The 24,358-nt window shown below is 43.0% G+C and overlaps 1 protein-coding gene and 1 long non-coding RNA gene across 14 annotated transcripts in view; one reads left to right on the top strand and one right to left on the bottom strand.

The window, feature by feature from the left end:
- Positions 1-24,358, bottom strand: part of LTBP1 (latent transforming growth factor beta binding protein 1) — a 193,433-nt gene that overhangs the window by 122,862 nt on the left and 46,213 nt on the right. For 10 of the 13 annotated variants that reach the window (XM_081856552.1, XM_081856557.1, XM_081856558.1 and 7 more), the window contains exon 5: positions 13,317-13,484. In XM_081856552.1, coding sequence (XP_081712678.1) covers positions 13,317-13,484 — 168 coding nt within the window. Of the gene's footprint in view, positions 1-13,316; positions 13,832-24,358 lie in introns of those variants that run through there. The other 3 variants (XM_081856554.1, XM_081856556.1, XM_081856555.1) reach the window with 2 other exon arrangements.
- Positions 6,642-12,524, top strand: LOC309338988. The gene is made up of 2 exons (XR_014155126.1): positions 6,642-6,723; positions 12,111-12,524. It is a non-coding gene; the product is annotated as an uncharacterized lncRNA (long non-coding RNA).

Below are 24,358 nucleotides of genomic sequence, written 5' to 3'. Positions count from 1 at the left end.
TGGTGACCAACTGTCTAATTTAAATGTTGAACAAAATGGCGGGAAACCATCTTGGTTCGTTAACAGGAAAATGCGAAAGTACGAGGAGGTCCTTTATTACACCAACTAAAGATCACAAAAAATGAGCAACCTTTCCAGCTAATCACACTAGATGTTAAGCAAAAAATAAAAGTGGGATGAAATAGAGTAGGGTAAAAGTCTTAAGTTTGTAAAAATGGAATGAAGGAAGCATTACACAAACTTTATTAGGTTATGTCAGCCTTCCCTAACATGGTGTGCTCAGATGTTTTCAACTGCAATTCAGATTTAGCTAATGTGACCTATTGTTATAGAGAACGGGACCTGTAGTTCAAAACATCTAGAAGTCACCAGGTTAGCAAATCATGGGTTAGGCCATCTTTGAGGCCACAAGATTTCAAATATTACAGCAAAATAGCTACTTTCCCTTTTGAAATTTAGAAAGCCAGCACTTGTTTGATTCTGCTTCCATTATTGTATTCCTTTCCCCCCCGCTCCTTCCTAGCAAAGCAGGATATGTAGGGATAGGAAGAGACTCATCAGAGTTCCAGGTGTGTTTCATGCACCCAATGCATATAGCAGGCACATCCAACAGGTAGATCGTGGGCCCCCTGCAACGAAGCTCAACAAGTTTGGTTCCCCTAAAAAAAGCTCATCATTTTTGCCCTGCAGCCCCCAAAATAGGGCTTTCCTTCCTAAAAAAAAGCTCAACAACTTAGACCTGAATCCAAAAAAGGGGGGTAGATCACTGGATCACTGCCAGTCTTTGTGAGTAGATCACAGTCTCTTGGGAGTTGGCCACCTCTGGTATATAGGATATGTCCAGCACTACCTTACTCCTGTGAAAATGGATTTTCCCGCCTTCATTTTAGCAGCGCTTTGCAATGCGCTTTGAAGTACCAACTTCAGAACTTCAAATCACCTTACATCTTAAGTCATTGTGAAGCCAGGTGACTGACAGGTTGGAACCCTGAGCATTTGTCAAATTTGGCACACAAGAGTAATCCTGATAAGGATCTGGACTGTGGAGTGAAAATGTTCCTCCACCTCTAAACAGAGCAATGTGTGAATGACAGCACCATCTTTTATGGTTTGGCTTTCCATTCAGGCGCTTACTGTTAATGTGCCATAGCACTAGGCTCTCTAAGACTCTTCAATCTGAATAATCTATTGTTAACAACATATCTTGGTTTTAAAATAGCCTAGCAAATATCTGCTTTAATGCATTAATTTGAAACATTAGAAAGTTAAAAGCAAATGTATGACGTTAAATGATCCATGTTATCAGAGAGATTTACAATTGGCAGAACAAAAAATAGCAGCCTGCTTTATCATGCTTGTCCTTACTGCAAAGGTGAGCATGCACCTTACAAATCCATGAAACAGATTTTGGGTAATTCACCATGGCAAACGGTAGTATTTTTATCAGTTATTTGTCAGAATGGTTCTTGTGTTTGGATTTGAGTTATTCAAACTTGGCATGGACTTCCGCATCTAGGAAAACGTTTGCAAAACAAGTCAGAACTGGTAGAATATTTCATTTGAATCCAACCTCACATAGAACTGTAACTTTCAATATAAGACAGTCAACAGTTTTACTTTTGTTTCATTTGCTTTATCCGACACAGATCACCAGGTACATTATATGCAAATATAAACTATTGCACAGTAAAGTTCATTTCTCTTCTCTTTGTGTATGGGTTTGCTATGAACACAGAATAAGTTACCAGTGCCACTAAATTAGGAATTAAATTAGGAACTAAATTGGGAAAGGTGTCTGCTAGGGCTAGGAGAAATCCCATCAGGTAGTTAAAAAATACTATCCATGTACGGTAACTATGAATGTGAGAATGCTACAGGAAAGTTATGCTTCAACAAACCATTAGCTATGGAATGAATCACTATTCAATGTGATAAAAAAAATTCCTAGAACAATAATTAGTTTAGGCTAGTAAGACACTCTGATGCATAATAAACTATGGAGCTGGATACCTTCTAGACATGCCCATGCTAAAACAAAGGATTACATTACTTTAATCATATTCTCCCATGGCATAAAGTCCCTGAAACTCTGTGTGGACCAGGCGGGGTGGTGGTGTCAGAAAGTGTGTGTGGATGTCCTGCTTTCCCGTCCCCAAAGTTGGACAGTATGCTATATTTTTAGATGCTTTTTGAATACCTCCACTTGTTTCATGTTTTGAAATGGGAACACACTGGGCATAGCAGGCGAAATCTGCATCATACCTATTTATGTCCAATGTTGGATAGACCACAAATAGCTGAGTGGTATAGCACATCCTTTGCATGAGGTGGTCTTAGTTACAAACTCTGGCATCTTTAGTTAAAGAGATCAGGTAGGACCCTGGAATTAGGAAGAGTTAGTAAGAATAGAGCATCCAGCAATCTGGATGGACAAAGAGTGTGAACTGGTGTTCTATTCAAAGTACCAACAAAGGGTTCAATTCTTTATTTAAATTTTTGAAGTAACACTTGACTGGGGCAGAAGTGGTTAATATATGTTTGGGGAAATTAAGATTAAGCGGTTAGTGTGCATAACCACCAGCCATTGTGGACATTCAACGGGTCACACGAAGAATGTGAACATACTGATTGGGAAATGTGCACAATTTCCTTTTAATTGATGGATGCACATTCTCCATGAAACCTTGTGAATGTGTATAACAGCCAGTTATTATGTACATTAACCGCTCAACTTTCATTCCCCTTAACACACACATTGTTCAGCTGGATGAATTCCATATACTGTATTGTATAATACTAGATAATTCCGTTATGATTGGCGAATTATATATATATATATAAACATTAGATGGGGAGTTTTTTTGCTTTTGGCAGTATAACTGGTCTTATGGCAATGGAGGGGTAGGATGGACAAAGAAACAATTATATTATGAAAACTAAGCACCAAGTGTCTGGCACTAGTTGCCAAAAAAGTTTTAAAGCCTTGTCCTGCTTTTACACAAATACTTCTACAAGCTGTTTTGTCTGACTTTATGCGTCCTCTTAATCTGCTTTCCCTGGCACAGAACCCCTTTTATGTCATCACACTCCCCCTTCCCCCATGCTATTTGAAATATATGCTTGACTAGCTAAGGTATTGACATATCAGCAGCAACCAAATCATTCTGCAGATATCACAGTTTTATTATTGTCCCTTGAACTCTGTTGGATTCCATATAAACTATGGAACAACAGAAAAAGACATAGGTGCTCTGTTACAGGCAAAATGGAAGAAATGCAAATAAAGCGGGAAAATGCATGGTTCGGCCTCCCATTTCCCAGGAATATAATCTGGCACTCATTTTCTTTCTCCTGTACCTAATACTGACATTTTAAAGGCAATTTCCTTAAATAACATTTTAGTGCAACAATCTGCTGTTGGAACTTTTCTTGTATATGAATGCTGCAGTAAAAGTGTGTTGGCTTCCTTACAAGTCACATCCACTTTTTTGGCTAACGAGTTTTCTGTAACTCCTATATGAGAACCACTGTTTCAACAGAAAAAAAGCATTGGGCTCAATATAGTACACAGTTACAGATATTTGTTTCAACAAGTTTTAAATTCTTAGACCATCCTGGATAGTCCCTTTAATCATGTATCGCAAAGAAGATTTATTTCCTCTTGCTCTTTTAATTCATACTTATAACTACCAGTGCCTGGCATGCTCTGGTCCATGGGGTCACGAAGAGTCGGACACGACTAAACAACAACAACAACAAAAACTATCTTACTACGGTGGTACCTCAGGTTACATACGTTTCAGGTTACATACACTTCAGGTTACAGACTCCACTAACCCAGAAATATTACCTCGGGTTAAGAACTTTGCTTCAGGATGAGAACAGAAATCCTGCTCCGGCGGCGCGGCGGCAGCAGGAGACCCCATTAGCCAAAGTGGTGCTTCAGGTTAAGAACAATTTCAGGTTAAGAACGGACCTCCAGAACGAATTAAGTACTTAACCCGAGGTACCACTGTATATGATATTTGCTTACAAGAAGCTTGTAAGGTGGGCTATGGTCAGAGATAGTGAATTTCTCACTGCTACTCAATGAGGAGCTTTACAACTGAGTGGTACCGTATTTTTCGCTTCATTAGACGCACTTTTTTCCTCCTAAAAAGTAAGGGAAAATGTGAGTGCGTCTTATGGAGCGAATGGCGCTGCACCTTTTCCCGTGAAGGAGAGGTGCTGCGCAGAGAAAGAGAACTGCGCAGCGCCCCTTCAGTGACGCGCCTGTCATGCAAAGCTGGAGGAGGAACAGAAGGGACACCTTCTGTTCATCCTCCGGCTTTGCAGTGACACACCTGTCCTGGAAGCCAGAGGAGGAACAGAAGGGTCTCCTTCTGTTCCTTCTCCAGCTTCGCTGAAGGGGCGCTGCGCTTTCTCCCTCTCTGCGCAGCGTCTCTCCTTCACAGGATGGAAGGAGAGACGCTGCGCAGAGAGGGAGAAAGCGCAGCACCCCTTCAGCGACGCGCCTGTCATGCGAAGCCAGAGGAGGAACAGAAGAGACTCCTTCTGTTCCTTCTCCCGCTTCACGGCCTCCTGGAAGCCGGAGGAGGAACAGAAGGGTCTCCTTCTGTTCCTTCTCCAGCTTCGCTGAAGGGGTGCTGAGCAGTTCTCTCTCTCAGAGAGGGAGAATTGCTCAGCGCCCCTTCAGCAACGCGCCGTCCTGGCTTCTGCCTTAGCCGTGCGCAGCCTCTTCGAGCTGGGGTAGCCTTCATCCCATTGCCCTGAAGAGGCTTGGCGCGGTTATCCCAGAAGTCAGAACAGCCACACAGTATTCCAGAAGCCAGATACCTCTTGCTGTTCTGGCTTCTGCGATTCAGAATAATTTTTTCTTGTTTTCCTCCTCCCAAAACTAGGTGCACCTTATGGTCTGGTGCGTCTTTGGGAGCGAAAAATACGGTAATTAAAACTGAAGATGGAAACAAGTGTAATATTAAAAAAGGACTTGTAGAGTTCCCAGCTACTACGTGAGCCTGATTTCCTACCAGCTGATCAACGGAAATGACAGATAAATATCCTAGTTAAACAATCTCTCCCCACACCATACATGTTTCAGATACTCACTCATCACACTAAGTAAAGAGAAAAACAGAAACCTTTATTTAATGTGCAAAACTGCTTGGGGAGAAGGTTCCACAAAGATATCACAAGTATAAGCCAATCAGTGATGCAAACCTATGTTTGTCAGAGCATGAACCTGGACAGGAAAGGAACATCTGACTGAATGCAATGAGGGTGATTCCAAATCAGCTCCATTGCTGTTGAGATGCTATGCTTGACTTAAGTCTCAGTTTCCTCTGTGAAAGCCCAGAACTTAAATTATTCCACAACAGTGGCTTTCTCTTTCCGTCCTTGGAATCATTTAAGTTAGACAAACTGATGAACAATCAATGGTTTTTAGTTAAACAACATCTCCTTGTACATAGGTACCCATGCGTACTGGATGCTGAGGACATAGCTACTTCATGCTCTACTTGGATGGAAGGATTATAGAAGCCAAGAGTAGAGCCAAGAGTTTAATCCATATGGGATCTGGATCAATGAGAAAAACAAAAACAAACTGCAAGCAGCCAACGATGGATGGAAAAAGAGAGCATATTGCTAGAATCATTAAGACCACCAACCAAAATATATTTAAATACATTTGAAGAAGGAAACCATCTAGGAAGATGGGGAGAGCTCTAGGGAGAGCCAGTGTGGTGTAGTGGTTAAGAGCGGTAGTCTCGTAATCTGGGGAACCGGGTTCGCGTCTCCACTCCTCCACATGCAGCTGCTGGGTGACCTTGGGCCAGTCACACTTCTTTGAAGTCTCTCAGCCCCACTCACCTCACAGAGTGTTTGTTGTGGGGGAGGAAGGGAAAGGAGAATGTTAGCCGCTTTGAGACTCCTTAAAGGGAGTGAAAGGCGGGATATCAAATCCAAACTCCTCTTCTTCTTCTTCTTCTTGTACCTTTGGACAAAGGACTCAAAAAGGTATGCTAAACAAGGAATAAGAGGTTGCAGAGAAGCTGAATGAATTATTTGCATCTGAACTCACAGCAGGAGATATAGGGCAGACCCTTCTATCTGAACTAACTTTCCCAAGAAAGGAGATTTGGCAACTGAGGTGAATAGTTGTGACAAAAGATTAAGTCCTATACCTTAGTGACAAATTAAAAACAAATCACCAAGTCCAAATGGCATCCATCTAAAAGTTACTGAAGAACTCAAAGGTAAAATTGCTGAACTTACAACAAAAACATGTAACTTTCCCAAGATTGGCTTCTGTTACTTCAGACCAGACCATTTTTTTAAAAAAGGGATTGGGGGAGATCTATGAAATAACAGGCTGGTTAGCTTAATGTTTGTTCTAAATAAACTGGTGGAAAGTATTATTAAAGATAAAATCAACATGCATATAAAAGAAGTCTTGCTGAAGAAGAACCACCACAGAGTGGAATTCACTGCCGCTGGATGTAGTAGCGGCCACCAACTCGGGCGGCATTAAAAGAGCATTAGGATACAGCTATCAATGGCTTCTAGCCATTATGACTGTGTCCTACCTCCAGTACCAGAGATGATATGCCTCTGAATGCCAGTTGCTAGGAAACATAAGTGAGGAGAGTGCTTTTGTGCTTCTGCCCTGTTTGGGGGCTTCCCACAGAGGCTGCCCACTGTAAGAACGCAATGCTGAAATAGGTGGGTATAATCCGGCATGGCTCTTCTTATTTTCTTATGGGATACAAGCAGGAAGGAGTACAAGAGTCACCAAAAGAGCTAGAGGACAGAAATCAGTCAGGCTATAATGGAAAGATAAATAGGAAGAGTTGCAGCAGGGACTGAGACAGGCATCCCCAAACTCAGCCCTCCAGCTGTTTCGGGACTAGAACTCACATCATTCCTAGCTAACAGGACCAGTGGTCAGGGATGATGGGAATTGTAGTCCCAAAACAGCTGGAGGGCTGAGTTTGGGGATGCAAGCAAAGAATAACCTTGTTACTTCCCCAAAAGGTTCATTCGGAACTTAGTATTATAAGTAGCTTAAGGCCAGAAGGAGTCAGACCAAAGTGACTGGGGGGAATTAGAGCTCAACAGAAAGTAGATAAAAGGGGAAAGTGTGTTATATGACTTTGCTCTTAAGTAGAAGACATAGGGAAGCAGCAAGGGACATGATCACTAACCCTAAGATCAGGCTTCCTCAACCTCAGTCCTCCAGGTTTAAGGTTTGAGACTACAATTCCCATCATCCCTGACCACTGGTCCTGCTAGCTAGGGATCATGGGAGATGTAGGCCAAAAACATCTGGAGGGTCAAGGTTGAAGAAGCCTGCCTAAGATGTTCAGTTCAAGAGCAGCAAGTCATACAGTTTTTGCCTTATAAAGTCTAAAGAGAATGAATAAGTACTTGACTGTATCAGCCCTACATTGTTCAAACTTGCTAGAATATATTAAATCAGAAAAGACTTATGAGCAAGAATGAGTCATACAATCACAAATGTTAGCTGGGAAATTCAGCATTTGCAAAGCTGTTCCCTTTCTCCATTACACTCTCTAATCCAGTTCCCTGCCACAAATAAATACAATTCTTTTGGAAAGCTAAATCTGAAAGCAAAACAGTCGCATAACATAAACAAATCTATATTAATACTCTGAACTACCGTACTTCAATCTGTTGACTGAATTTGGGGTGTTTTTGTCCACTCTAAACTGACTGCTGCTATTGTTTTAACACAATACACATTATTATTTTTATATGCCACTCATAAAATGCCCATGGTGATTGAAAGAGGTGGCAAAGATGGGGTGAGGGTATTTATACCAAGACTCCTTAGCCACCATGCACTTGTCTGGAAAAAAGCAGTAAAGTGAATCTGCCAGTAAGAATCAACCAAAACAAGTAAGAAACCATCCACATCCCTTATAATTGTAAAGGCAATAGTGAGGATGGGGTAGTGAGGTAAAGAAAGGAGTAAAAAAATGGGAAGAGCCCTGTTGGATCAGACCAAAGATCCATCTAGTCTAGTCTGTTTTATTCTCACAGTGGCCACCAGATGCCTATGTGAAACCCACTAGGAGGACATGAGCACAATGGAACTCTCATGTTCCTAAGCAACTAAAGAATACTGCTTCTGGTGCCAGAGGTAACATACAGGCATCATTACTAGTCGCTGAGAGTCTTATCCTCCATTAATTTTTCTAACCATTAAACAATTTGCTGTTTGAAGAAGTACTTCATTTTGTATATCCCGAATCTCCCACTATTCAGCTTCACTTGATAACCCCAGGTTCTAGTATTATAAGACAGAAAAACAGCCAGTGGCAGTTTATATAAAGTTAAGTTTCTTTTTATCCCAGTATGTATCACTTGACACTTGTTTACACTGAACTGTTTTTGCCATTCTAATACCCATTTCCACAGTTTGGAGAGGTCCTTTCGGCTCTGTGTAATCCCTTTTTTTCCAACCACCTTGAACGATATGGTGTCTTTAAACTTGGCTACCTTACTGCTACCCTACGTCCAGATGTCTTATTAACCAAAACAAAAAACCCACTGATATTAATTCAGTTTAATGAAGGAAATGTCCCAGTGCTGGCACATGAATTCTTAAGGTTACAGATCTTCTCAATACTGTCTCTAAAGGCCTTTTGTTTTCCCTAAAAAAAAATTGAGGCAGAAACTAGAGCTGCTCTCTACTCATCCCAGTGCTGGACTTGCTCCAGGTTTCTTATTCCTAGGACTAGTGATCAAAGACCATATTCAGCTTACGAACCCATGCTCCTGGAACTATGCACCATTGTATTCATTAGGTACAAGACCTTGAACTCTAGGAGGTAAATACTGAGGCCCACCTGCTGCCTAATAGGTAACACCTATTCTGCCTGGCTAGATGGGAGTCTAACATATTAGTGGGCTGGACCTTAAAAGTTTGATCCTGGCACTAAGTGGCAATTGAAGAACTAACTCTTCCATTTCCCCCTCACCCAGTCAAGCAATGATGGATCATTATGATCCACAAAATCACTCACCATCCCAGTTTTACCTCTGGGTGCAGTTCTGGTAATGCCCCGCAAGTCGGACTTCTAAACATAAACACGCCCGCATACTGTTTTGTATGCCTGATAAACTTTTCTATATTTTGGGCAGATTCCCTTTTAAGTAGTTACAGGGCACACTGTTTCTAAAATATCAAACCTGAGGGCAGGAAGAAAATGATACTACTTGTTTCAAAAGATTGTGCAATGCAGCTTTACAGAACAAGTAAAAATGTGTCATAGAATCATAGATCTGTAGGGTTAGAAGGAACCCTGAGAGTCATCTAGTCCAACTCCCTGAAATGCTTAAAAACCTCCAATGTCATTCTGTCCTGTAATGTTTCTTCTTGGCTATCAAATATTTTACCTTCTAAGACAGTGTTTCCCAACCGGTGTTCCGCGGCACACTAGTGTGCCGCGGGACGTCGGCTGGTGTGCCGTGGGAGGGAGGCGGGCGAGTCGGGGGGCGAGAGGCGGGGCGGCGGCGGCGAGCACACGCGGGGCGGGGAGCGAGCTCCCTCCCACATCCCATCGCCCCGTGCTCCGCGCTGGTGTCCGCAAGCCTTGCGCACCCGGGGGATCTCCCCCCGGGAGCGCAAGGCTTGCGGGCAGCAGCCTGCAGCGCGGAGCACGGGGCGCCCTCCAGAGGACGCCCCGTGCTCCGCGCTGGTGTCCGCAAGCCTTGCGCACCCGGGGGATCTCTCCCCGGGAGCGCAAGGCTTGCGGGCAGCAGCCTGCAGCGCGGAGCACGGGGCGCCCTCCAGAGGACGCCCCGTGCTCCGCGCTGGTGTCGGCCAGCCTTGCGCACCCGGGGGATCTCTCCCCGGGAGCGCAAGGCTTGCGGGCAGCAGCCTGCAGCGCGGAGCACGGGGCGCCCTCCAGAGGACGCCCCGTGCTCCGCGCTGGTGTCCGCAAGCCTTGCGCACCCGGGGGATCTCCCCCCGGGAGCGCAAGGCTTGCGGGCAGCAGCCTGCAGCGCGGAGCACGGGGCGCCCTCCAGAGGACGCCCCGTGCTCCGCGCTGGTGTCGGCCAGCCTTGCGCACCCGGGGGATCTCTCCCCGGGAGCGCAAGGCTTGCGGGCGTCAGCTGGCAGCGCGGAGCACGGGGCGCCCTTCGGAGGACGCCCCGTGCTCCGCGCTGGTGTCGGCCAGCCTTGCGCACCCGGGGGATCTCTCCCCGGGAGCGCAAGGCTTGCGGGCGTCAGCTGGCAGCGCGGAGCACGGGGCGCCCTTCGGAGGCCACCCCGTGCTCCGCGCTGGTGTTGGCAAGTCTTGCGCACCGGGGGATCTCCCCCCGGGAGCGCAAGGCTTGCGGGCAGCAGCCTGCAGCGCGGAGCACGGGGCGCCCTCCAGAGGACGCCCCGTGCTCCGCGCTGGTGTCGGCCAGCCTTGCGCACCCGGGGGATCTCTCCCCGGGAGCGCAAGGCTTGCGGGCGTCAGCTGGCAGCGCGGAGCACGGGGCACCCTTCGGAGGACGCCCCGTGCTCCGCGCTGGTGTTGGCCAGCCTTGCGCACCCGGGGGATCTCTCCCCAGGAGCGCAAGGCTTGCGGGCGGCAGCTGGCAGCGCGGAGCACGGGGCGCCCTTCGGAGGACGCCCCGTGCTCCGCGCTCGTGTTGGCAAGCCTTGCGCACCCGGGGGGCACATGGGGCGCCCTGAAACAGAGGGTTCCCCAATCTGCGGACTGTAGCCTGCCGCCGGACGCGCGGGGCGCCCTGAAGCAGAGCGCCCCTCGCGCCAGGCAGACATGGGCCAGCCCCACAAGCTCGGGGGACAGCGGGGAGGCGCAGCACCGCCATCCCACTGTTCCCCGACCTGGTTTTTTTGGGGGGAAATAAAGGAAAAAATTTTTTACTTTATTTCCCCCCTCAAAAAAGTAGGTGCGTCCTATGGGACGGAGCGTCCTATGGGACGAAAAATACGGTACTTACTATTTCATAATAAAGTAATTATAAAATACTTTCTTTGTGTTTATTTGATTCCTATTAAAGAGAGTTACTTTATATATAGTCAATATAGGCACAGAGTTAATTTTTTAAACATTTTCTAATGGTGGTGTGCCTCGAGATTTTTTTCATGAAACAAGTGTGCCTTTGCCCAAAAAAGGTTGGGAAACACTGTTCTAAGATACCTTATCATTCAGGGAAGTTATACTAAATGTATTAAAAGAAAACTATGTTTCACATAGCTGTGACAATTGCCACAGGAATGGAATCTGATTTTTCACACTTGTTACTGGATGTATAGCAGCTCTCATTCATAAATTCTCTTTATTTTTCAGTTCCTCACACATTGCCACATACCAGAATTATATTTAGGATGCAATCAGTGCAGCATGCCTTTTAAAGCTATCATTATCAAGAAATGTACTATGGTATCAAAGGAATTTGGATCCATAGCATGACTTGTCTGTAATTTAATCTAAGGACACTTCCAGATATAGGCATTTCAGATGAAATGCCAAACCATGGTTTGGTGTAGCAAGAATGAGCCTTGGGGTCATGCACACTCTCCCCTATGTCTGCAAAAGTGGAATCGGGTCACAATTCAGTTGCAATTTCCAGTTTTTGTGTGTGCAAACCACACACTGTCCAAATATTCTGCTATGATAATATACTATAGTCAGCTGCTAAATTGGAACTCAGGGAAGTACAATGGGAGGAAGCAGCAAGTGAATCTAGATTTCAAATAATACCAAGAAGAGGAGTTTGGATTTGATATCCCGCCTTTCACTCCCTTTTAAGGAGTCTCAAAGCGGCTAACATTCTCCTTTCCCTTCCTCCCCCACAACAAACACTCTGTGAGGTGAGTGGGGCTGAGAGACTTCAGAGAAGTGTGACTGGCCCAAGGTCACCCAGCAGCTGCATGTGGAGGAGTGGAGACGCGAACTCGGTTCCCCAGATTATGAGACTACCGCTCTTAACCACTACACCACACTGGCTGTGGTTTTCTGTTACATCTAAATCAACACTTTTCTCTTTTGTAGATAATAGGTACTTGAATCAGAGCACTGGTCACACTCAATCCCCATGCTGAAATGTCATCTCCATTTCAGATGCTGCCAGTCCAGACAGACTAGCAGAATCCAACATGACTGGCACAGCTACAATTGTGCAAGACAGCAATGGTAACTCTAAACTCCCATGCTGAGAAGCATCTCTCCTCTTTGAGGCACCTCCTGCTGTGATTCCTGATTTGCTGCTACCGTTCTGCTAGAAGCAACATCTGGAAGAATCTTTAGAGTGATTGATCTGCATTTCATACAACCACTTTGCCAGACCAGAGGAATCAGAAATAGCAGTTTTTGGGAAAGATTGTATACCATAAAAAGACAATTATGATGCCTCTTTCTACTCTGCCTAATATTATGTTTGTACTTGGAATAGTTTTGCTATTCTAAGGATTATCTGACATTAAGTGAAGAGCTTTACGAGTTTCATGAACTGAATAAAATGACATTGCAAACTGCTCTAATCAGTAACAAGGACATGTAAACTGTATGTCACACTACTCTGAACCATTGTGCTTGAATTTCACTGCAAAGCAAGATGGGTGGGAAACTGAATCTGTGTTAAGTATACATTTCTCTACAGCTAACATTCAATAACCTTTGAATAACAATCTTATTTTTGGTGTACCATGCTAGCTATGCCACTGAGATTCCTTTTTGGAAAACACAAAATAGCATTCACTGGAATGATAATTGACATTTATCTTACTTTTGATTTGATTTCTAAGCTTTCTGTCTCCTATTTGGTCACTTGACACATAATAAATATGTTATGCTCACAACACACTCAAGGCAAAAGTTGAAAACTGGCACCCATTTCACTCACAGGAATGCAGAGTCAAACAATTCCCAGACAATGTCTTGCAGGAACATTTCATTTAAGTCTAACTAGATTTTTCACATTCACTTATGCAAAATTAGAACCACAAACTAAGAGCATTTCCCTCCCTCAACCATGACATATTTTCCATCTAATTTGCGAGTTTCTACACAGAGCTACTAACACACAGCGCTGCCACCGCCTCCCCTACCACATACAACCTAAACTGTGGGGTTTAACTAGTTATCCCTCTCTTTTGCATGTTCAAAGAATTATCAGTCAGTCAGGGGATGCCCAGCACTAATGACATTACACTTATCATAGACCCTTGAAGAAAAAGCTAACAATTTCAAAAAATGCACAAAGACGCAGAGTCCAACAGAAGAAGAAGAAGAAAGGATTAGCAAGGATGAAGGATTGGAGAGACTTACCTACTCGGAAGTTGGGTGCTGTCAAGGTGTCAGCAGCATGCCCATTTTCACTAATCAGAGTCGTGGTGTTCCCTTTCTCGCAGCTGTTCTGACAGGTGCCTTTTTTACAAGTCACTTTACAGATGCTGGGCGTAAAGACCACCTTGATGCGTCCCGTGTGATTTCCCACTGGGAGCAGAGGCAAAGAGAAAAAGAAAAACAAACAAGTCACTTTGGTAGCCATTGAGTTCCTTTAGATGATTTTAAAAAAAGCTTTTTAAAATTAAAATTAAAAAAGGCAGAGAGTTCTTAACAGAGGAGGGCAGTCTTCAGTGCTCTCTCCTCGATATCCAGTGGTGTCTCTGAAACAGGAGTAGGAAGCTTAGCAAACAGGACTCCGGGATCCACTCCAAAACCACATTTAAAGTCAAGTCACTGGAGTGGGATTAGTAATCACAATGCTGCACTTTATTCACAGTCAAAGAGCAATACCAAGGGCATGACAGCTTAAATAGCCAACCCTGACAGGCAGATGTAATGTAAAGCGACTGGCTGTTCACCTAGGGGTGAATAAACTCTTGCGTCTTTTCCTCTTGCATACTTTTCCTGTTTCTACACTTATTAAGTCACTATTTGTAGCCCGACCCCTGGAAATGTTTTAGGCATGCCGCATGTCTGAAAACATCTGTCTCAAATCTCCTGGCACCCCAGCCTGAAGTGAACAAATCCAGTGACGCAGCTGCCCAAGACCCTTTATTTTTTTTCCACAGATTCTTGGAACGGCTACTCCATGTGGATTTACATATTATAGGTTTTACTTTGTCGACAAATACTAGCACTTAAACCAACATCCTAATTGTGCAAGATTGCCACCGGATAACTGCAAAACCTGTTCCTAACAGGGGGTGGGGTGGGGCAAAGCGAAAGTGTATTCCAGGCACAGTCATTCAGTACTTTAGTCTGATCTGTTCTTAGAAGATGGGAGGATTTACCAAACCCCAGATTTTCTCTCTTTTTTAAAACCCCAGATTTTACGAATGGTTGTATATACGTTTGGTTAAGCAACAAACATTTATATCTCTTATTTTCTTACTTTTTAAAAAAGCATGCTTCAGATATACAAAATCATGTGCATCTCCCCCACCTTGTCTTACTGCAACTTCATTCCTTCATTAAGAAACCATATTAATAATAACTAGTTGCAAAAAATTATCCAAGCCAACATTCTTTCTAAACGTTTTCCAAAACGTTCCTGCCACAACAATGTGTGCAATTTGAACACTGGTTGGTTGGCCCATCCAGTGTATGAATGCCCTCTGGGAAATTATTATGGGTAATGCTTGGGGGGGGGGAGGAGGAGAATGTTTCCTAACATAAAAATAATATCATTTCAAATTGTTTTTGGCTTGTAATAAGATTAATTGAAAGTAAAGAAAACAGTGCCAGGTGATTCATCTCCAGACACTGGCATTAAACTGTTGCCCGCCAGATGCAGAGCAAATGCTCCAGCTTACTGTAAACAAGCAACTTTCAGACCTACTTACAGAAAGCTTCTCTCTGCCAATATTGAAACCGTGAACTCCCCCTCTCCTCCAAATACAACTAGCTACTCATTATCTGAGGAGATTTAATGTGTTCATTCAGCACAACGACACATGGAGCAGTCTCCTCCTATTCATACAGATACACTGTGGGACCAATACAGGAGGTGCAGTCTGCACTGCTAATTTATTACTTAGGCTTTGGCAGGTCCGCTTTCTAGTACCAGCGCCATTTTACATAGTATGAAGAGCCACTTGTACTTCACCAACAGAGGTAGACTAGAATGAGTTGCAGTTCTGTTTACTGGTTGCAAGAAGACAGTGAGAAGGCTCACAGATGAGTTAAATGTCTTCCCTGGCACTGCTCACAGCCTTCTAAGGAAGCCTGCCTCATATTTGGAACACTTGTGCTCTGAATAATTCTTAACAGTAGGCATAGCAGAGATGAAAAGGGAAAACAATGAATTTCACTCATTCTAACTTCACCATTCATAGCTCACTTAAAGGCAAATCTTAGCTTTTCTACTGGCAAACTGCATTTTCTAGGAACTAGCTCTACACCTTTCCCAATAAACAGGCATAAAGTTGCTTGTGAACTGCTAAGGCGGCCAGATTTCAAACATCTAAGTCAATTCTAAAACACCAAGCAGATTTTCAATATTTTATTTGGAAATGTCTTCACAGAAAAAAAAATCTTTTCCTAGAAAAACCGTAACAATTTCTATCCTCTATTTTAACATGCCTTTTGCAATCATTTTTTTTTCCATTTAGGAAGTGATCTAATTAAAACAACATGCTTAGCTAAGTAACCACTATCAAGCTGGCCCAACCTGGAAAATCTCGTGTGTTAGAGAAATCCCAGCTGCAGTTCTTCAGTGCCACAGCATGGTTTAAATTGGAATCTGGCAATATTGATGCAACTGAGTGGTGACTCTTGAGTCATGATGCAGACAAAACAACAAACAATGCACTTTCAGTACAATTTGATAATATAGCAAAGGATTGCTGGAATATATGACTGGGAACTCAGTAAGTTATTTAGGTGCCTTACTTGGTAGCAAGCCCCAATAAACTTAACAAAGCTTTTTCTGAGTTGATTTGTATAGGATTGCTTTGGAAGGTTGCATCACATAGGACTTTATTTGGAGACTGGCTGTATCCAGGAAATGCGTTCTTCCAAGAACCCATTTTCTTTATACATCTGCAGAGCACATAAGGGGAGTTGCAGGAATTGCGTGTATCACTCATTGTCTGTCTGTGTCAGACATCTCATGAGTTTCTGGTTGTAAGAATGTGAATTAATATTATAATTTGATTTTTATATCGCTCTTCCTCATATAAGAGCCCAGGGCAGGCAACTGAAGTAGAATAAAATCCCATGCATTGTTTGGGACAGAACAACCTATTTCCATTCCATGTCAGTTCACATGCATGAGCATGCATGAATCATAGATCCATTCCATTCTGTTTTTTGCATTTTAAAAAATGCATGAAAAATTCACATTTGAATTGTACAAATGCTGTACTTTCTTCCCCTAAAAGACATTTTTTTTGCATGCTTTCAATGCATTTCTTCTACATACTTTTGTATGATTTTTCTGTTAAATACCAAACACTTACTTTCACATATTTTATGGAATTTTACAGAAACTACATTGCCATTTCAGCAAAATATGTAATCCAACCCATAGCTGCATTCCGAAATGCATGCAAATTTTTAGACCAGTGAATTGTTGTTGTTGTTTAGTCGTTTAGTCGTGTCCGACTCTTCGTGACCCCATGGACCAGAGCACGCCAGGCACTTCTGTCTTCCACTGCCTCCTGCAGTTTAGTCAAACTCATGCTGGTAGCTTCGAGAACACTATCCAACCATCTCGTCCTCTGTCGTCCCCTTCTCCTTGTGCCCTCCATCTTTCCCAACATCAGGGTCTTTTCCAGGGAGTCTTCTCTTCTCATGAGGTGGCCAAAGTATTGGAGTCTCAGCTTCACGATCTGTCCTTCCAGTGAGCACTCAGGGCTGATTTCCTTAAGAATGGATAAGTTTGTTCTTCTTGCAGTCCATGGGACTCTCAAGAGTCTCCTCCAGCATCATAATTCAAAAGCATCAATTCTTCAGCGATCAGCCTTCTTTATGGTCCAGCTCTCACTTCCATACATCACTACTGGGAAAACCATAGCTTTTACTATACGGACCTTTGTTGGCAAGGTGATGTCTCTGCTTTTTAAGACGCTGTCTAGGTTTGCCATCGCCTTCCTCCCAAGAAGCAGGCGTCTTTTAATTTTGTGGCTGCTGTCACCATCTGCAGTGATCATGGAGCCCAAGCAAGTAAAATATCTCACTGCCTCCATTTCTTCCCCTTCTATTTGCCAGGAGGTGATGGGACCAGTGGCCATGATCTTCGTTTTTTTGATGTTGAGCTTCAGACCATATTTTGCGCTCTCCTCTTTCACCCTCATTAAAAGGTTCTTTAATTCCTCCTCACTTTCTGCCATCAAGGTTGTGTCATCTGCATATCTGAGGTTGTTGATATTTCTTCCGGCAATCTTAATTCCGGCTAGGGATTCATCCAGCCCAGCCTTTCGCATGATGAATTCTGCATATAAGTTAAATAAGCAGGGAGACAATATACAGCCTTATCGTACTCCTTTCCCAATGTTGAACCAATCAGTTGTTCCATATTCAGTTCTAACTGTACATTCTTGTCCCACATAGAGATTTCTCAGGAGACAGATGAGGTGATCAGGCACTCCCATTTCTTTAAGAACTTGCCATAGTTTGCTGTGGTCGACACAGTCAAAGGCTTTTGCATAGTCAATGAAGCAGAAGTAGATGTCTTTCTGGAACTCTCTAGCTTTCTCCATAATCCAGCGCATGTTTGCAATTTGTTCCTCTGGTTCCTCTGCCCTTTCGAAATCCAGCTTGCACTTCTGGGAGTTCTCGGTCCACATACTGCTTAAGCCTGTCTTGTAGAATTTTAAGCATAACCTTGCTAGCATGTGAAATGAGTGCAATTGTGCGGTAGTTGGAGCATTCTTTGGCACTGCCCTTCTTTGGGACTGGGATGTAGACTGATCTTCTCCAATCCTCTGGCCACTGCTGAGTTTTCCAAAGTTGCTGGCATATTGAGTGTAGCACCTTAACACCATCATCTTTTAAAATTTTAAATAGTTCAGCTGGAATACCATCACTTCCACTGGCCTTGTTATTTGCAGTGCTTTCTAAGGCCCATTTGACTTCACTCTCCAGGATGTCTGGCTCAAGGTCAGCAACCACACTACCTGGGGTGTACGAGCCATCCATATATTTCTGGTATAATTCATCTGTGTATTCTTGCCACCTCTTCTTGATGTCTTCTGCTTCTGCTAGGTCCTTACCATTTCTGTCCTTTATTATGGTAATCTTTGTACGAAATGTTCCTTTCATATCTCCAATTATCTTGAACAGATCTCTGGTTCCAGTGAATTAGGTTGGTTCAATTCCTAATACAGAATGATTTAATTTCTCCAGCATTCCTAGTCGTAATGGACATCCACATTTGAAAATGATCATTTAGTGAAAAGAAGCCGAAGTTTCATGGACTATTTTTGGGAACTGTATAACAAGCAGATCAGAGGATCATTCAAAACTGCAGACCAGAAGAGAAGACAAGGGTCTGCAAAGCCAACGTGCAAGAACTATCCTGTGGTTCTCCACGGCAACTCAGGATGGACTTTTGTGCCTCTATGTGGAACAAGAATGGGCTGCTAAAGATGCACCATGTCTTTAAAAAAGTCAGTACAAGTAGGGCTTGTCCATTTATACCTCTGCGCACATATGCAATGCCAACTCTAAACCTGAACATGTAAGAGGGAAAGACAAATCCCGACTGTAGCTCAACACTACTAGTTTCTATTTCAGCTAAGTACCCACCAATTCTTGGAGCTTCTGTTACCCAAATACAAAGTGCACATTTGGCACATTAGAATGAAGGACAAACATGTGTAGAAATTTCCATTTGCAGTAAATGGAAAGGTGGATTTAATCCTTAATTGCACTTTACTCCTGGGTAAGTTAAAGCGAATCACAAACTTACACATATACGCTCTTTGTATATGATTCTCTACTTGTATGTTTCACCCAAATATCCATACCCATGTACAAAATAATCATAAACTGCAACCTCAGTAAGCTTAATGTTGTTGTAGTAGTAGTACCCAGCCCATCTGACCAAGTTGCCCCAGCCACTCTGGGTGGCTTCCAACACAAGGTGACATCAAACACGGAAAACTTCCCTATACAGCGCTGCCTTTGTATGTCTTCTAAAAGTCATATAGTTGTTTATCTCCTTGACATCTGATGGGATGGCGTTCCACAGGACTGGGACCACTACTGAGATGGGCTCCTTAGGATACTGTTTTATGAAAGTAGCCATATAGCAAAGATAAATTAAGAGTGGATAGATAAGCATTAGCCACCATTCCGTATTTCTCTAAGTACTACCGTGTTTCCTCAAATGTAATGCACATCTTTTTTGGCCAAATTATGTCATGAAAATTAGGGTATGCATTAGATTTGATTACAAGCATGAAAAACATCGCTGACATAGCAAATACTTTTTGGGCTTCAAGGTTTTGAAAACTGAGGTGCACATTAGATTTGATGGCGCATTAGATTCACATATATACGGTAGTAATCTAATCTCAAATTACACAAAAATGGCCTTGACAATATAAAAGTCACCTGTGTTGTGAACTGCCCTGGGATCCAAAGACAAATGGCAGTATACAAATCTAATAAATAAACATTCATTGAATTATGGGAACATTATTTCTTTTTTCTCTTTTTTTTTAAGATAATTTTTATTAATTTCCAAAACATAAGACAGAAAACAAGAAAAAAAAAGAAAAACACAGAGAAATAAATAAAATGTGACTTCCCCATACCTCCCCTTCACTGCATCCTTGTTTTGCAATTTTTTAGCAACCCTTCAGTCAATTTTTTCATTTAACTTTTTTGGATTTTCTCAACTTAAACGATTACAGCTGTAATTCTCTGTTTCTTACCCCTTGACATCTTAACAGTTCAAAATTTTACAACAGTTCTTAAGATATACTTTACATTTTTTCCAATCCTCCTCCACTGCCTCCTTCCTCTGGTCTCGGATTCTGCCGGTCATCTCTGCCAGTCCCATAAATTCGGTCACCTTCATCTGCCATTCTTCCAGAGTGGGTAGTTCTTGCATCTTCCAATACTTTGCCAAAAGAATTCTTGCTGCTGTTGTTGCATACATAAAGAATATTCTATCCTTCTTTGGTACCAATTGGCCGACCATGCCCAAGAGGAAAGCCTCCGGTTTCTTTACAAATGTCCACTTAAGGACTTTCTTAATTTCATTATAGATCATTTCCCAGTAGGCCTTGATCTTTGGGCAGGTCCACCAAAGGTGATAGAAGGTTCCTTCAGACTCATTGCATTTCCAACAATTGTTATTGGGCAAGTGGTAGATCTTTGCAAGCTTGACTGGGGTCATGTACCACCTATAGATCATTTTCATTATGTTTTATTTCAAGGCACTACATGCCGTAAATTTAATACCGGTGGTCCATAACTGTTCCCAGTCAGCAAACATAATATCATGACCAATATCTTGTGCCCATTTAATCATAGCTGATTTCACCGTTTCATCCTGAGTGTTCCATTTCAGCAACAAGTTATACATTCTAGACAAATTCTTAGTATTGGGTTCTAACAGTTCTGTTTCTAACTTCGACCTCTCCTTCTGGAATCCTACCTTCCTGTCTAGCTTAAATACTTCATTTATCTGATGATAATGTAACCAATCTCGAACTTTATGCTTCAGCTTATCATAACTCTTAAGTTTAAACTTTTCACCATCTTGTTCTAAAATTTCACAATATTTTGGCCACATTATTTCTTTTTTCTCATTCATATATCATTTTTAATTTTTCTCTCATGACTAAATCCCTCATTCCATTTTTACAAATAGGGAACTGAAACCAAGACATAATCACTTGGATGAGACCTAATAGTAAATCCATGGGTTGAGATCAGTGGTTTTCAAAACTGTTTTCTCTGGGCCACTCTTTCAGAATAAAAAATTGCCAACATCACATCAAATTTTTTAACCGAAAAGAGATGCACTGGAAAACACAACTAGGATTGTCCTCAGTATCACTTGATGCTCTTGCTCTCATTTTGAAAATATATCTATCCATATTCTGCAAATAACAATAAATTATTATTATTATTATTATTATTATTATTATTATTATTATTATTATTCTACACTACACTACACTACACTACACTACACTACACTACACTACACTACACTGAAATGTTTCTTTGATTGTCCTTGACTCTTCCTGCCACACTTGCCACTGTCTCCTGCCACACCGGGGGCTTACATTCTATGTTTTTGCTTCACTGATGGAAGGAGGACAGTTTTGTACCACTTTCGCTTATAGAACTCTCATTTGTTGAATGGAAAGCTATTCCCTCCATTCACAGAACAGAAACTTAAGTCCCAAGTCATGGATTAAATAGGATTTTCATCACAGGAAGTATCTGTTACAGTATGGAGGGCGGGGGGTTAATGCTTTGTACTGGCAATGCACCCAATATAATTCAACGGCACACACCAAAGTCCATTAGTCTCCACCCTGAAGGTCTGGCAATTCAACAGCAACATCATGAATTAAATGTGATCCTACACAAGGCTTGCTGTGACAAACTGAATTGCAGTCTGTTATGCTGTAATAGAAAGAGCAAGCAGAGGAATGGGCATTTGGCAGGGCTTGTGACCAGATGGCCATGACAGCTGTTTTTGCCATACCTAGATAGGGTTATATAAGGTAAAGGAATTCTATAAGCTAGCTTTGTAGATCATTTTACTTATAATGCTAATCCGATTCCAGGAAGATTTTATACATGTTTTAGTTGTCTTTATTAATGTGAACAACTGTTGATTTACATTTTCTACTAATTGTTTGGGTTTTACCATTCTTTTCAGAATTTACATATATGCCTTCAAGAGTAACTATATGGTGCAAGATTTCTAGCTATGAACACACTCAGCTGTCCACGTGCATCTCATTCTATTTGGAGGAGGACCATGTGGACACAGAAGTTTGGGGCTGCTTTACTAATGAAGTCACTGGAAGGCTGTTGTCCTAGAGAAACTGCACCTTTCCAGTCTCTTGTAAAATTGGGGTGGGGTGGGGGTTGGGTTTTGGAGAGTAGAAAGACTATATAAAAAACAGGCACTGATTATGTTCTCATGCTCCATTTAAAGATGACACACATATTTACAGAGTGGAGAAAGAACTCATTGATCCACATGGCATTACCATATTTTTCGCCCTATAGGACACACTTTTTCCCCTCCAAAAATGAAGGGGAAATGTGTGTGCGTCCAATGGGGCGAATGCAGGCTCCTTGGCTTCAGCGATAGCAACGCGAAGCCTCCGAAGCCTGCGCTCCGGAGGCTTCGCGTTGCTTTCGCTGAAGCCAGGAGAGTCTGCTCTTTGAGGCTGGCGGTGGGGGAAAGCAGCACTTCCCCCCACCGCCAGCCCCACAAGCTTGGGGGCCAGCAGGAAGGCGCGCAACGCCTTAGCGCTGCTCTTCGACCCGGCTTTGAGGCTGGCGGTGGGGGAAACGCTGCTTTCCCCCACCGCCAGCCCCACAAGCTGGGTCGAAAAGCCCACAGGAGCCGCGCAGCCTTTAAAGAGTGCGCCGCTCTTGGGGGCTTTTCCCCAAGGAGGGAGAAGGGACTGACTGGCCGAGTCAGTCCCTTCTCCCTCCTGTGGGCTTTTGCGGGAGGTGGGGGAATTCCGCCACCTCCCGCAAAAGCAGGGAGAAGGTCTTGGAGTAGCGCACAGGCTGTTTGCAGCCTGTCTGCTGCTCCCAGAGCTGCGGGGGCGGGGGAAACATATTTTTTCCCTTGATTTCCCCCCCCCCCTGAAAAGTAGATGCGCCCTATGGGCCGGTGCACACTATAGGGCGAAAAATACGGTAAATATATTAAATACATTTTCATTAGAAATGAAGCAATATTTTCATTCCATACACATCATTAGGATATAAGGTTTACATGCACCTAGGACTCATCTCTCATGTTGTGGTATTTATGTTCCAATCCTGTTGCACAGAACAGCTGAAAAAACCATCCCAGACTTACACACACATACATGTATAGAAAAAAACATACAGTTTTAGAAACACTAAAAGCTTTTCAAGCTCTTTGGTTATCTCCTATACCTTTTAAACTGCTGACAAAACACAATCAAGAGGAAATTGCTTATTTCCTAAAGTAGGCCTGTCCCAGTTCTTTTATCATCCCATCCTGATTAACTCTTCTCAGAGTTTTTTCTTTAAAGCTGTACAAAGGAAAGTTGATATTTAATAAATACCACCATAAAATATAACCTTTTTTTTTGTTTGTTTAACAGCAACCTTTTTCAATCATACAATGAATTTTTCACAATATTTCTACATACTATATTTTTTTAAAAAACATTATTTCCTCTAGTGATTTTTCAGTTAGAGCCATATACTGTATAGTCAACTGACAAGCTAGTCCTTGATTGGCTTTAGCTAAATATTGTTTAAAGATCCTGCACAGTGGTCTCTATAAAGCTGCATATCAGCAATACGTTCCCTTCACACTCCTTGTTTCAACCTTTCCTCTTACATTTCAAAAGAGAAATTGTGAATGATTGCATGGTGTCAGCCAGTTCCAGTTTGGCTCCCATTTGTGGCATGGATGGATGGATGGGTTAGGGACCAGCAGGGGTCTTCAGTACATAATGGTTTTATATATATATATATATATATATATATATGCTTTCGTAGATTTTCACGGGTACAGGAATGCAGGTTTTGGTGTCCTCGGGTGTCTTCCCGTGTAAAAGTTGGGGTGTCTAGGCGACGTTTCGACGAGGTCTCACTCGTCATCTTCAGGCTGGTGCTTTCGGCTTCTTGTTACTGGAACAGAGCAGGATCTCAGTGTTTGAGTTCCTATAAATACTGTAGAGGGGGTGTGGTGTATAGCCTCCAATGTTCTGGGCAGAGAGGAAGTTCCCAGGCTAGTGTGCCTTTTCTTCTTTTGTTCCTTAATTACTTGAGAGATATCTTGAGTGATTTCTTGAGTGATATCCTGAGTACCACTTAGGTGGGTCATTAGGTGTGGATTAGTTGTTAAAGTCTTTGTGTCTTGACCTCTTGAACTTTGTGAAGAGTTTTCCTGAGAAGATGGCTGTACTGTACTTAGTTGTGCTCTGGCTTGGCTTCGTGTATAGGGGCGAGCTGTGGTTTTGTGGCTTGTGTCAGCCAGATCTGTGTAGGGATTGCAGGGGGGTGCAGCATCCGGAGGTGCCACCATGGATTGGCTACACCATCCAGTAGCCAATCCATGGTGGCACCTCCGGATGCTGCACCCCCCTGCAATCCCTACACAGATCTGGCTGACACAAGCCACAAAACCACAGCTCGCCCCTATACACGAAGCCAAGCCAGAGCAC

The sequence above is a fragment of the Podarcis erhardii genome (genome assembly GCF_964252035.2).
Source record: "Podarcis erhardii genome assembly, chromosome: 3".
Lineage (NCBI taxonomy): Eukaryota > Metazoa > Chordata > Lepidosauria > Squamata > Lacertidae > Podarcis > Podarcis erhardii.
Note: the sequence above shows the minus strand (reverse complement) of the source record. Positions and strands in the feature narration are given on the sequence as shown.